The sequence below is a fragment of the Cyprinodon variegatus genome, unplaced genomic scaffold (genome assembly GCF_000732505.1).
Source record: "Cyprinodon variegatus isolate N-32 unplaced genomic scaffold, C_variegatus-1.0 Scaffold144, whole genome shotgun sequence".
NCBI lineage: Eukaryota > Metazoa > Chordata > Actinopteri > Cyprinodontiformes > Cyprinodontidae > Cyprinodon > Cyprinodon variegatus.
The window spans coordinates 803,974-818,339 of NW_015150597.1; the positions used below are offsets into that span (position 1 = coordinate 803,974).

The 14,366-nt window shown below is 38.5% G+C and overlaps 1 protein-coding gene across 1 annotated transcript in view; it reads left to right on the forward strand.

The window, feature by feature from the left end:
• The window catches only part of osbpl10 (oxysterol binding protein like 10), a 111,063-nt gene that overhangs the window by 43,078 nt on the left and 53,619 nt on the right, over positions 1-14,366 (forward strand). The window contains exon 5 of the mRNA XM_015376967.1: positions 4,472-4,666. Coding sequence (XP_015232453.1) covers positions 4,472-4,666 — 195 coding nt within the window. The remainder of the gene's footprint in view (positions 1-4,471; positions 4,667-14,366) is intronic.

Genomic DNA, 14,366 nt, shown 5'->3' on the forward strand with positions numbered 1-14,366 from the left:
ATTGTACACCTCCACAAGGCTGGAAAGGGCTGAGGGGAAATGGCCAAGCAGCTTGGTGAGAAAAGGTCCACCGTTAGAGCAATCAGAAGAATATGGAAGAAGCTAAACATGATTGTTAATCTCCCTCGGACTGGGGCTCCTTGGAAGATCTCACCTGGTGGGGTCTCAATGACCCTAGGTGAAGTAAGAAATCAGCCCAGAACTACAAGAGAGGAGCTGGTCAATAATCTGGAAGAAGCTGTGACCACCGTTTCCAAGGTTACTGTTAGCAATACACTAAGACGTCTTGGTTTAAAATCATACATGTCACGGAAGGTACCCCTGCTTAAACCAGTAATGTCAAGGCCTGTCTTAAGTTTCAAATGACCATTTGGATGATGCAGAGGACTCATGGGAGAAACTTATGTGCTCAGATGAGACCAAAATACAACTTTTTGGTCAAAATTACACTAAATGTGTTTGGAGGAAGAAAAGTTTGTACAATCCCAAGAACCATCCCTACTGTGATGCATGGGGGTGGCAGCATCATGCTTTGGGGGTGTTTCTCTGAATGTGGGACAGGGCGACTGCACTGTATTAAGGAGAGGATGACCGGGGCCATGTATCGGGAGATTTTGGGGAAGAACCTCCTTCCCTCAGTTAGAGCATTGAAGATGGGTCAAGGCTGGGTCTTCCAGCATTACAATTACCCGAAGCACACAGCCAGGATAACAAAGGAAGTGGTTTTGTAAGAAGCATATCAAGGTTCTGGGGTGGAATAGAGAATATTTGGAAGAAGCTCAAACTTGACTGATGAAGAAAAGATCTGTGTGGAGGAGTGGGCCAAAATCCCTTCTGCAGTTTGTGCAAACCTGGTGAAAAACTAGAGCAAACATTTGATCTCTGTAATTGCAAACAAAGGCTACTGTACCAAATATTAACATTGATTTGCAGCTGTATCATGCAAATGAATAGTTCTGGATTATTTCTTTTAGTTTGTCTCTCTCAGTGGACATGCAACTCGATGACAATTTCAGACCCCTCCATAATTTCTAAGTGGGAGAACTTCAAAATAAAAAAATAGCAGGGTGTTCAATATTTATTTTCCTCAGTGTAGCCTAATAAAACGGACATTTACAACAAATGTGATCATTAGCTGGATTGTGCAAGACTCCTACATCAGGTCTGGAGCACTATGTTTGTACCTGAGAGAAGATTAGAAATAGGAGAAAAACTGTCAATGGGACATTTTGTCCAAAATCACTCGTACGAACGATTTAAGAACACATTTGTTTATACAAGAGCTTCTTGTATGAAGCCCACTGTGTCTAAAGAAGGTAACTTTTTTAATAATAAAACCTGCTGCTCTTGACAAACTTTTAAGATGTTGTAATTTGATTGTAAAGCTTTCCTGTGGTAATGCATTGAACCAGTTTTCCTTTTAGTATTTTTTCTCACATCTCTACCAGGGATACAGGTCAATATAGAGGGTACTGTATGTCCTGACCATGTATTAAAGTGTTTGATCTTCAGGTTCTTACTTCAGATTGAACAGCTCATCCCTAAAACAAAGGCTTGTTGTTTTCCCTCCCTGTGAGGTAGCTCTGGAGGGGAAGTTGTTAATTTGATCTGTGGTGTTTTTCACCGCTGCAGTGACCAGACCCCCTGTGCTCCTCTGAGGGATAAATCTATAGTGCCTTGTTCCCAGTGTGCTGCTGTAAACTAATGGACAGTAAAGAAAGAGCAGACAAGATAGCGATCTGACTTTTGCTGCCTGTGTGAGCACAGAGGTCAGCCAACTGAGGATGCAGGAGACACAGAGGGGGGAGAGGGCCACCCATCAGAATGAAGAATGTGATCTGAATTTAGTGCAGGGAGAGACGACGCATAAAGCAAGATTCTATGTGTGGAGATATAACCCAGTTGTGTACAATTACATAAAACCAGATTACTAATGAGAATAAATCAAGGTTTTTATGTTAAAACAACCCTTTTACTGTTTCAATCGCTTCTTTTCCTGTTTTAAAAGGAGCTCTTTCATCAACTGTCACCTGAAGCTCTGTACTTACTCTGGAAAAGGGGACTGAAAGTCAATGGTATATAACACAGTTTGCTGGGTTCCACAGCCGAAAAAAAGAAGCTTTTTACAAATTGTCTTATTTTCTATTTAATAAATGTGGCTCCTTTTATATTGCATTATTAATGGTCTTTTTTAAATTGCTTGCTTAACATACTTGGGTGCAAGTTACTGATTGACATGCATAAAGAGATGGAAAGTACAACATTTATGATGCATTTGTTTAGTGTAGTATTGCCCTTGTGCCACCCACCCAGCTCTCTTTTCTTAGGGTGCCCCCATTGGTAACCACCGGTATGACCTAAATCAAACTGCTGCAGGTTTAATTTTTGTTGTAAAGCAAAGCTGTTAAAAATAGTCTGATTTGAACCAAAAGAACTGTTTCCCATCTGGGGCTTGTTACACACTGTTACTTTGGAAACTGCAGATAAAGCCTTTGAGTTCAGTCAAAATTTTGATCTTTTCCAGGATCTTTGTCTAACATTCCCCTAATTAAAAGAAGATAACCAAAGTTTTGCAGAATTTCCTGTTTTGCTTACTGATGTATGCTCTTTCATTCCACCACCTGCAGCCCTTGAAAAGGCTTTTGTGTTTTCTTGTTTTAGATAAAACTGTGAAATGCAAATGTTGACATGTAATTTTAGTTTTGTAGAGGGGAACAGAAAATACTTATTTTCAACCCTTTAAAATAAGTTCATTCCACTTATTTAACATATTTCAGATCTCATATACAAATCCTATTTAAAGTGTTATTAAGCATGACACAAGAAAAAAAACCTGTACCGTCAACCCAATGTATCTTTTAAATATTACAGTCAAAGCTGCAATAACCTTGTCTAAGTGTGTATACCAACAATTGTATATTAAAGATGTTTGTTAGTTGTTGGAGAAAAATATGAAGCGATGGGGATATTACAAAAACTGGAAATACTCTAAAATTTTATTAAAAAAAACAAAAACAAAAGACTCTCCAGGAGTGTTAAAAAGAAAGAGCAACCCCAAAAAGATGCAAGTGTTTCAAACACATGAATAGCTCCTCATGTTTGAGTTCAAAAGTAAAGCTAAAGATGTAAGCCTAGAAAATATAAAGATCTGGATTCAAATCTCCTATTCTTTGTTTTGGAAACGGCCGTTCTCAATATTCACATAATGGCCACAATTTCAAAGGTTATGTTTGCATATTTAAGGATTCCGTGACCATCTGGCTATGAATGCCCTACATGTGTCTGCAGGTTTTCAGATAAAAGTTAACCAAATTAAAGAAGCAGGTCAAGCTGCAGTCAGTCTGAGACATTTTAAGCATAAGTAAATCTGGGTTGATAGAGGCTGCATATGTTATTATTTTTCAGTACTATGACATTTGAGTAGAACTTGCATAATAAAGATTGTAGCATTGATGCATTTTTACAGAATACATATTGAGCTGTTGAAATGTGACACTCATGCCATGAATTTACAGATTTGTTTTGTCAAAGGATGGAAATATGCAGAGTTCCCTGTGCTGTAAATTTAAAACCTTTACCTTTTTAACTAGGTCTAAGAAAAGTGCTAAATGAGTCTCATTTTGCTGTTCTTAATGTGATGCTCTCATAGAGAGCTACAAACTTGTTTTTATACCATTTCATCAGGCATATTATTTGCAGCATTTAGTTACCATCTACAAAGCAGGGGCTTTACCTTTAAATAAATGTGAATCAGATAAAACATTGTCTTTGAAGGACTAAGTAGTGGTAGAGATTTATATTCAGCAAACGGCCAGATTTTAAAAACAACAGTTTTCATTTACACGTTGAAAGCTCGAAATGCCATGCACATTGTTCTGATCCCTAAGAATAAAAAAGGTTTAAAAATACCCAACACTCACTAGAAACTCTGGATATTTGCAGACCCACTTTGTCGTAATGTAGGGATCATTAATGGTGATGCATTGATGAAATGTTGAGAAATAAAATTTTTATGGGTTTAAGTCTAACGATGGAAAAATCTAATTGTTGTCCCAATATCCATGGCTAACAGCTATCTTAAATTCCAATTGCTTCTTATCGAATCGGAACTGCTGTATCATATCAAAGGCCTTTGGCTATTTCATACTTTTTATACCAAAATCAAAAAGAAATGAAGTAGGGTGTTTAAATGCTCAGTTGTAGTTACTGAGGAACCGGTTTGTAAAACTAGAAATGTAAGCAGAAATGTTTTTTTTTTCCTTTTTTTCCAAGAACATGAACACCAGGATTTTTCCAGGTGCTTAATGTAATTTCTAACCTGATGTAGATGGGAAAACAGACCTCCAGGACAAACTGGACCTTAACTTTAAAATTACCTAAAACTTCCTTACACACATAATTTCCTACATGACTCACTCTCTCCTTTCCTGTGTCGTCTCCCCTTTCCCCCCTCCTCCTCCTTCCCCCCCAGGGATCCTCATCTGGTCGGGCACGTAGCTTCTCCCTTCTCCCCCACCTAACTCCATCTTCATCCCCCAGTTCCCAGAGGCATCAGGGCCACTCGGCCTCGCCCGGCAACATCGTCACCATCACCCACCACAAGTCTCCAGCTGCAGCTCGGCGGTCTAAGAATCAGTATCCAGGACAGCTGCTGGAGGTCAAGGAGGTGCGTGGCAAAGGCGTAAAAAGGCAAAGCACTTTCAAAGGCATTGTATGTGGTTGTTTTTTTCTTTTTCGATGGAATAAAGACAGTTTAAAAAAGGAGGATAGAAAGTTTGACCCAAAGGCTGACTCTATTGTTGTTGTTTGTGAGCTGTTTTTCTGCCTTTTCCTCTTGTTGCAGTTTCTGTTATACTCTGGTAAATATCTGTGATATAGTCAATTACTGGTGGTGGTTTGGTGTTATTCGAGTGATCACATATTTAGGGCATTAAAGGTGCAACATGGACGTAGATTTAATATTAAAAAAATTAGATTACAGTTTGAGCAAAAGCTTTACATTACACAACACAGAATTGAAGGGAAGATCTTTGCTAAAATTAGTCCAGCTAGTATGTCGACTGATTCAATGAAAAACAATTATTAATCAATACCAGAAAAAATTCTGTTTATTATTGCTGGATGTTATCCGAAATATAATCCATGGAAAAACAGTGCGTACTCTTTATCAGACAATATTGTTCCAAAATTTAGAAAATTTCTATTAAAAAAAGTCTTAAAATCTGTGGGGTTTTTTTGAAACTCTATTCAGCCAATCATATATCAACGGCCATCTGTCAATCACATTTTTTCGGTCATAGCATCTTGATTCATATGTTTTAGCTAATACACACATGGTTGAAATAAGAAATAAGAATCATTTACTTTATCATTGAGTTATGTCTTAGTGTTCACGGGGATGGACGTCTGTGTCTTCGGCAGGCGTGACATACTCTTCCACAGCATCTTCGTCCCTCATCCATGACCTCCAACACAAAACTCTCCTCCTCTTGCATGTTTCCACTGTCCATAGCGTTCCTTCACAGTGTCATTTCTAAGTCACGAATTTAGTGCTTCTTGGTCCCAAAGTAACCTACTAACACTAAGTTGCTAACTGGTGAGCAAGATGCTTCGAAGAAAACGGTCACAATCAAACTTTCTTAAGAACCTTCGCCACAACAATCCTGCCCTTTTGATAATCGACGGTTGGAGAAGCCGTTTCCCTACGACTTTGAGCAGGGGAACCTTTCGTGACATGCATGATTTCAAACCATGATGTCTTATTGTATTACCAACAGCAACCTTGGAAACGGTGGTCCCAGCTCTTTTCAGGTCATTGACCAGCTCCACCCCCCCGTGTAGTCCTGGGCTGATGTCTTACCTTTGTTAGGATCATTGAGACCCCACCAGGTGAGATCTTGCATGGAGCCCCAGTTCAAAGGAGATTGGCAGTCATGTTTAGCTTCTTCCATTTTCTAATGATTGCCCCACAGTGGACCTTTTTTCACCAAGCTGCTTGTCAATTTCCCCATAGCTCTTTCCAGCCTTGTGGAGGTGTTCAATTTTGTCTCTAGTGTCTTTGGACAGCTCTTCGGTCTTGGCCATGTTAGTAGTTGCATTCTTTCTGCTTGTATGGGGTGGACAGGTGTCTTTGTGCAGCTCACAGCCTCAAACAGGTGCATCTAATTTAGGATGATAAAGCGGAGGTGTAAATTCTGTAGGCAAACTAACAGATCTTTGAGGATCAGAATTCTAGCTGATAGACAGCTGTTATTCGCAGCTGTATCTTACAAATAGATAGTTACAAAATCATATATTGTGGTTTCTGGATAGTTTTCTTTATATTGTCATTTATGTGCAGACTGCATTTCTTAATGTTTTTTTTAATAATATTATAAATCAATAAGAAAGGAGCTGCAGTGTAAATTACTCATATTTTTAAAACTGGTCTTTTCCAACTTTACATCAAGTGTTCTGACCCGTCTGCTCATATTCCAATAACTTTATTTCAAATGTGTTTTTTTATTCATCATTGAAGGCATTTGAGTTCAGTGACAGCATACAGATATTTGGTATTAATATATAAACAGCAGCTTATATTTGTGTGAATAAGTGTTAAGATGTTTTTTTGCAATATGTTAGGAAAGGGAAAGGAAATGAAGTCTGTGATAATTTCAATATGCTTATTTCATTTCACAGCTAAGTAGCTGACTTTCAGGCTGAGAACTGTTTATTGTGTTGTGTAAAGTGGTGCTCCCAGAATGAGTCTGCAGAGGTGGAGTGAATTGTGCACAGGAAGAGGAGGAGTGGACTGTAAAAGTTAGCATTTAGGTCTAAAGAGCAGTTTAAATCTGATCTGTGGAATATATTCCATTTAAAATGTCAATGCAATGTCTAAAGGCACAGTATCTGTATTACAATGGAACATTTAGAAAAAAACAAATCCTTACTCAGATATAAACATGATTTTCCTTGGTGGAGTTTACCTGGAGTAATTGACTATACCTGACTCAGATTACTGGCTATACAGAATGCTAATAGTCACAGAGGGTTTATGGATGCTGTCTGCAGCGGGAGATCTCCAAACATTCACTGGTTTTCTGTTATTTAGCTACTAAGCTGTTGTGGCATTTGGAAATTGAAGAGCATGTGAAGAACGAGGTCTGAACTTTCTTTCCAGCTCCCCTTCACACATGCATTTCACTGCAGGAGAGGATCAGTTTGAATTATAATGTCACAACTGGATATTTAGAGTACAGTTCACAAAAAGGTAAAGCTTAATGGAAAGGCTGTTTGGTTTGCAGACTTACTGCACTAAAAGCTTTTTGCTAATAGGAATGCTGCACCGAGTGGCTTTTAGAGCCATGCAATCTATTGATAAATGGATGGAAAGAAACATACAGGTCAGCTGATCAGAATCATGTCAGATGATTCGAATGGATATATCTACCAAGACCTTTTGCTTAAATGTGTATTATGATAGTTTAAGATCTCATTTTTTCTCTTTATTTAATCATACCCTTATAATTACCTCGTATGTGAAAAAAATGTTCCTTTATTTACAGTAGTTTCCTCTCTAGACTTCATTAGTCAGTTCAAGAGGGTGATTTGGATCGGATTATCTGACCTTATGCGTATGATGACATGCTGCGTGCTCTCATTTAGATGTTTCTACATCAATTGAAATATTGCTGTAATGACATGGGTGACTGTTTCTGAAGATGGGTCACAAAACAGCCTAAACTGCACCTCAAACCACATCACAAATTTCGAACAAGAAAATAAAACGTGTGTCTATGCAACAGAAAGGACCAATATAAAGCGTGAGAACTGAATAAGGCGAGAGTAAATGTTTAAGAGGGAGGAACCTAAGATCTGCCCTGTGAATGAAAAGGAGCCTGCTTTTGGCCAATTTCTGCTAAAAAGAAAAGATTCTATGACAGAAATTGTATATTTATGACCAAAATGATAACACATAACTTGTGAAATGCTAAGTCATTGGCACGTTATGTGGGCACAATACTGGTGTAATTTCAGAGGAGCCAAACTTATGCAAAAAAAAGAAAAAGGACTCAGGAGGAGGCATCAACAATCGCCCGGATCAAACACTAACTGACAAACAGAACACAGTTTGTTAGACTGAAGAGTCAGCTGTCTGATCAAGTAGTCAGCAGCACAGGAGCACTACATGGGATGGTAGCAGACAGAAGAGTCCTGTCATCGGCAGAAAAACTCGGATGACTCAACAGTTATTGGGTGCATCAAGGATGGACAAGAAGAGTGCTGGTAAACTGCTTTGTGGCATGGAAACAATCATCTGATCCAGAATGTAAACAAATAAAGGAAGATGATTTTAGACTCCAGAAGAAACAGGAACAAGTTGAAACCTATTAACATCATGGGAGAAGAAGTGGAGTTGGTGGAGGAGTATCCATTCCTTGATGTTCTCTTGGAGAACAAACTAGACTGGAAACGCAACTGTGAAGCCGTCTACAAGAAGGGACAGAGCAGATTGCTCTTCCTAAGGAATCTTAGGTCCTTCTGTGTTTGCAGCAAGATGCTACACGTCGTCTATAAGTCTGCTGTCGAGAGAGTGATCTCTTCCTCCATCATCTGATGGGGTAACAGCATCAGAGCCAATAACTTAAAAAAAAAAGCTCAACAAGCTAAAAAAAAAAGAAGGCCAGTTCTTTTCTAGGACGTCTTCTAGAACCTCTGGAGATAATTTCACTAAGAAGAATTCTTCATAAAGTGAAGAACATTTTGGACAACAGTGTTCAGTCAGAGGCGTCTGTAGATTCGGTGCAAGGCAGACCAATACAGAAGACCCTTCTTCCCAACAGCTATCCACACCTACAATAATTCTATAGGGAAAAAGAAAAAGAGAACAGAAAAAAAAATGTATGAGTTGCAACATTTAATCTCTTCCGAAAAGAGCTCTGGCAAAGTATTTTTGGACATAGCTGCTCGTCTAGTGACCATAGATGATCACTACATTTCAAGGTACATTGTGGGAAATTTCCACTGCTTTTTCATTCACTAGACGTTTGGTCACTCGTTTAAAATGGTGCAACCACTATATAGTGCCCTATACAGTGATTAGGGTGGACCTTCGGACACAGCCACGCTGTCTGTGCATGCCCAGATTTTTTTAAATCAGCAGTTTAGGTGTGATTATGTAGCAGGGTCACAGTGCCACCAAATGGCCTGGCATATGTATTACAGAGTTTGTGTGGATGCAACTTTTTTCCTTTTATGAAAATAACAGCTGTTTGTCTTCATGTAAACTAGGCTTAGTAAACTATTAAGATGTGCAGACAGGGGGAAGAAATGCGAGAAATAGGGTGTTGAGGACCAGGAATGAAGGCCCCTTCATTCAAGCAGTCAATGGTGAAAGGGTTGATATATAGTTTTGTTTAAAAATAAGCATGTAAACTGCTATCCACACCAATTTAGTGTTCTATGTATGCAGCTTCAATACCATAAACCTCCAAATATATCACAAGTATGAGTGCTTGCTTCTTCTCTGATCTTGTGGTTTGCTTTTCATGTACCTGTAGATTCTGTTCACATGTGGACATTTACACTCATGTCAGCTTTTGGCACTTTGAGGGTGGAACTAACCTGAGAAAGTAAACTGTTCTATTGGCTACTTTTCAGGAAATATACACTCTTCAGGCTAATAGCTGTTCTCTTAAAGAGTGTATTCTGGCTTGATATGTAACAGCTATCGCTGTCCTCAATTGACAATTTTGGAAACAAAACAAGAGATCAAATTATCTAATGTGCTGAAGTGTAAAACCCTCAAGTTTAAAGAGGGTTTACTTCAGACTCTTAAGCAGGTTTGACATCTAATGATCACATTGAGAAAAAAATATGAATTTCCACACATTTTTCTAAACCAGTATATTTCTCATTTGGGCTGCTAGAAATATACTGATACAGTACGTCTAAGTAATTCCTCTTTCCTGTGCAAATCCTCTGCTGTCGGGGTCACAGCAACCACAAAACTTTAGCTCAGTTTATGTCAATTTTTAAACATGTATCCAGGAGTCTTTGTTAGACCTGTTTGCTCATACAAGGATATTCACCAAAAAGTTGACTAGTTGACCTAATTAAGTTGAGTCGAATCACATTTGGTAAAACTCCAAAGTAGCTTCTCCCCAGTGGTGGCCTTAAATGCGTACCTGCATGGCGGTGTGCGTAAAGCCATGGGTTTAGTAGAAAGACACACTACCTACTTTTAAGCACGTAGAGTTCCATCCCACATGTTCCATGTTAGATGCATATTAAAGACCCACCTGTTGTACTCCATAGTCTTTTTATCCTGTATTGGTGTTGTCGGAAAATTTAGATTTGTCTTCTATATTAATTTATCTTATTTACTCACGATAAAAAGGCCACACCATTCTCTGCGGGATGATGTTTGTAGACCAGACATAGCTTTTTCCCATAACAAATCAGATTCTTTCTCAAGGTTTATTCATAACATGTTACTGTTTAACCAAAGTATCTGTAATTTGTTTTGATTCTGACTACTTTTCCATTGTTGTAAGTAAGGGTGAACGAACGCTGCCCAGATCAGAACAGGTCAGAATGCTGTGCCATAAGGGCTGTATAATGAACTGTTCTCTCTTTGCAAAGATATGAATAAATGTGCCGACTGATTGAAATACATCGATCTCCATTTATTTAACTAGGGTGAATAGTTGAATACTTTTTTTCCCCACGACAATTGGTTTCATATTTAGCCATTTGAATCTTAAGTGTGCCTGTGCAACCTCTTTAGAATGAGTTCCAGGACTGAGTTGTAGCTACTTGGAAGGTGAAACCGCAATCCTCCCCCTCTTTTTACTAATTGACTTGATTCTGGGTTTGACTCTTAAGCAGGTACAATTACGGACACAAAGGAGCCATCTGAAAGGTTAAATACTGAGATGGTAATGGGATTGGCTGACCATTGGGGTGGGAATCTGTGAAGGGAACAAGATGATTAAAAGTTGGAGGGAGATGTAAGATTCCCATCTTTGGGGAGAATAATGACTTACTGTTTCCAGGAGGCTGAGGAGTTCCAGGAGGGAACTGTGTATGGGCTGCAGGAGGGATCAGATCAGTAAGTAGTGGAAAGGAGGTTGGATAGGCTGATGATGGGTTTTACTGAAGCTTGGATGAACCATTTTCGTCAGCGTTGGATGTAGTCTTATACATCTACAGATTGCCTGTGATTTAAGACTGTTTTTTTATTAATGTTACTGCCTATGTGTTTACATCATTCTTTCCTTCAGTTCTTTTCTCGATGAGAAAATCTAACACTATAAGAGAAAATAGTGTTAGATTTTATATATATATATATAGATAGATAGATAGATAGATAGATAGATAGATAGATAGATAGATTTTTTTACTTGTCATTATGTTAAGAGAGTTCAATTAACTGTCTTTGCCTTAGCAATATAAATATTGAAGTGATTTTTCTCAGGTTTTCATATTTATTATAGTTGTCTTTTGTACCTTCTTGGGGAATAAATGCAAGCATTTGCAAGCCTATTAGAGGTTAATTAGAAATCTTTTTCCAAAGAGTTTGCCTTTAGATTTAACTATTCAGAACTTTAAATCCTCATCAATTTTCTCTGCCTCAGGCATTACCAGTCTTTTCCGGCTTCAGCTAAAACTAACAGTGGTCACACTAAGGAACCATTCTTCCTTCTCTGCTTATCTACTGGGAGAAGAATTGTTTTCTGTTTCTTATTAATTAGCTTTATTTAGCTAGTTTAAGATGGTTAATTGCAATAGATTGTGTGATTTTATGAAATGGAAATGATACAATTTGAAATAATATAAAACAATTTTCTTTTACTTTAAAACTTTTGTTTAGAGACAGAATGTGCTTTTTGGATCTTTGCCTGGTGTGTGGTTGAATAGTAGAAAAAAGATTACTAAGCATTCAGGAAGGAAGGGAAAACACTGGCAAGGAGAGACAACAGGCTTTTAATGTTAGGGGAGCTGGAGAGCAATATCTAAGCTGATTAGGGGGGGTTAAATTCCCAAAAGATACTTGTGCATATTGCTCCTGTTGAGCTTTAAAGCATAAATTGATCATGTAATTGTTCATTATATCAGTGGCTTTCACTAAAACCTTTACTGTCATTCCTATCATTCAAGTTAGTCGAGCCTTGAACAATTACATTGCAGAAATTGCAGATCTGTATAAACATTTTAAATTATTACACTATTGTTCAAAAATATACCCCAAATCAGTTGCTTTTAATTTGTCCTCCATTGTGAAACTCAAACCTTTGTAAAATCTTGTTACAATTTGCAATTTTTAAAGATTTTTTGTTGTTGTTAATTATCTTCCTAGCCCTTAATAATTTAGTTAATATAAAAATAAACAATGATGTATGCACCCATTAGACAAGTTTGCAACGATTTAGGCTTAAACCATATATTTTGTGTCATTGCTGCACCCAGTCTTTCGCAGGATATTATTGTGTGCCAAACATAAGCAACCAAACATATTTTAGCTCCAAGATGATTCTAGAGGACTTGTGTACTACTTTGTAAAGACACAAGGTTTTGTGAAACACTTTTATCCAATTATGGATTTTTAATTTATGAAAAAAAAATACACCATATATATAGTCTGGGTCAGGTACAAGCAATGGAAAGAAAATAAGTGAGAAAATAGCCAAAGTCTTGATCAGTACTTATAGAAACCCTACATTTTTTTTTTATATGATAAGCAAGTTTATAACTATATTTGATCATATTATTTATTTATTTTTTTTACAGTAGGGAAAATGCTGCATAATATCCTATCAAATCCCTATCTATGTAATTTAAGGATCTTGAAGAATTCCTCAACACGAGTTTCACAGCTAAGGCCATGGCTACAATTGGAATATCTATTTTACATTGCTACTGGGTCATTGCTGCAAATATTAAAGATTGCTTTTATCTATCATTTAAACAATGTTATGCTAATTTATAAAAATTAACAATGAGACCTCAAGAGCATCTTTTTGCTGTTTGTCAAGGAAAATTCCTTCAAGATTTGGCATTTAGCAATGTAGGCCGTCCTCACAATCCACAACCATGGCAACCAGTCAGATTTGTTTGGCTGGCGGCTAGAAGCGAGGAATAATACATAAGATAAAAGGCTCGACCTTTACAGATGGGCAGCTACAGACCGATCTGGGCATCTTATAAGTAATAACAGCACACAACGGGAGCAGAATGATGAGATAACTGCTCACTGCCATTAATTTATGTTGTTAATAACAATAATACTATTTTTATTCCATCATAAATATGGAAAAATCTGGTTGATGGTTGATGATTTTCCTTATTCGGACCCGGCTGATTTTTAATCGGTAACCCCTGCACTAGACCACAAACAGCCTTTCAATAAATAAACCAACAAGTACACCCACACCTGAGTCTGAGCTGCTATGGTATCTACAGTAGCAGCCATTCAAAATGGCCATCCCCAGTCAAACTCCTGCAGAATGGTAGCCAACTTCCCAGCATCTCTCAGCAAAATCCCCTCTAACTTCCATCCACTGGAGTGACCCCCTCCTTCTCCTGAGCGTGCATATTTGTTTTACTCTGACTCCACCCTTTCACTGAATTACAGGGAGATGACAGTTCCCCTTAGATCTTAATGTCCACAAATCACGAGAGAAAGAATATTTTAGTACAAAGAATTATATTTAAGAGGAATTGTAGGGAGGGACTCGGAGTAGAGCCACTGCTCCTCCACGTCGAGAGGAGCCAGTTGAGGTGGCTTGGGCATCTGTTTAGGAAGCCTCCTGGACGCCTCCCTGGTGAGGTGTTCCGGGCACGTCCCACCGGGGGGAGGCCCCGGGGAAGACCCAGGACACGCTGGAGAGACTATGTTTCTCGGCTGGCCTGGGAACGCCTTGGGGTTCCTCCTGAAGAGCTGGAAGAAGTGGCTGGGGAGAGGGAAGTCTGGGCCTCCCTTCTTAAGCTGCTGCCCCCGCGACCCGACCCCGGATAAGCGGAGGAAGATGGATGGATGGATGGATGGATGGATGGATGGATGGATGGATGGATGGATGGATGGAATTGTAGGGGACCAGCCAAGGGCTCATCAAGGAAAGTGGGGAAATTTGAATGGCTACTACTGTATTTGCTGTGATGAACTAACCGAGCTGCTTATAACAAAAGTAATTTAACACAAGCACACAATTAGAATGACGACAGATATCCTGTTAAGAAAAGACTGCTTGTGAAGCAAATCTTATAAAAACCACCTGCTTACCAAAACAGCAGGGGATACAAACGTTAGCTGCACCGCTAAAGTGTTTAAAGGATATAAGGCTAAGGAGTCTGACACAGTAAACTCCATTTCAGCTCCTACTTTG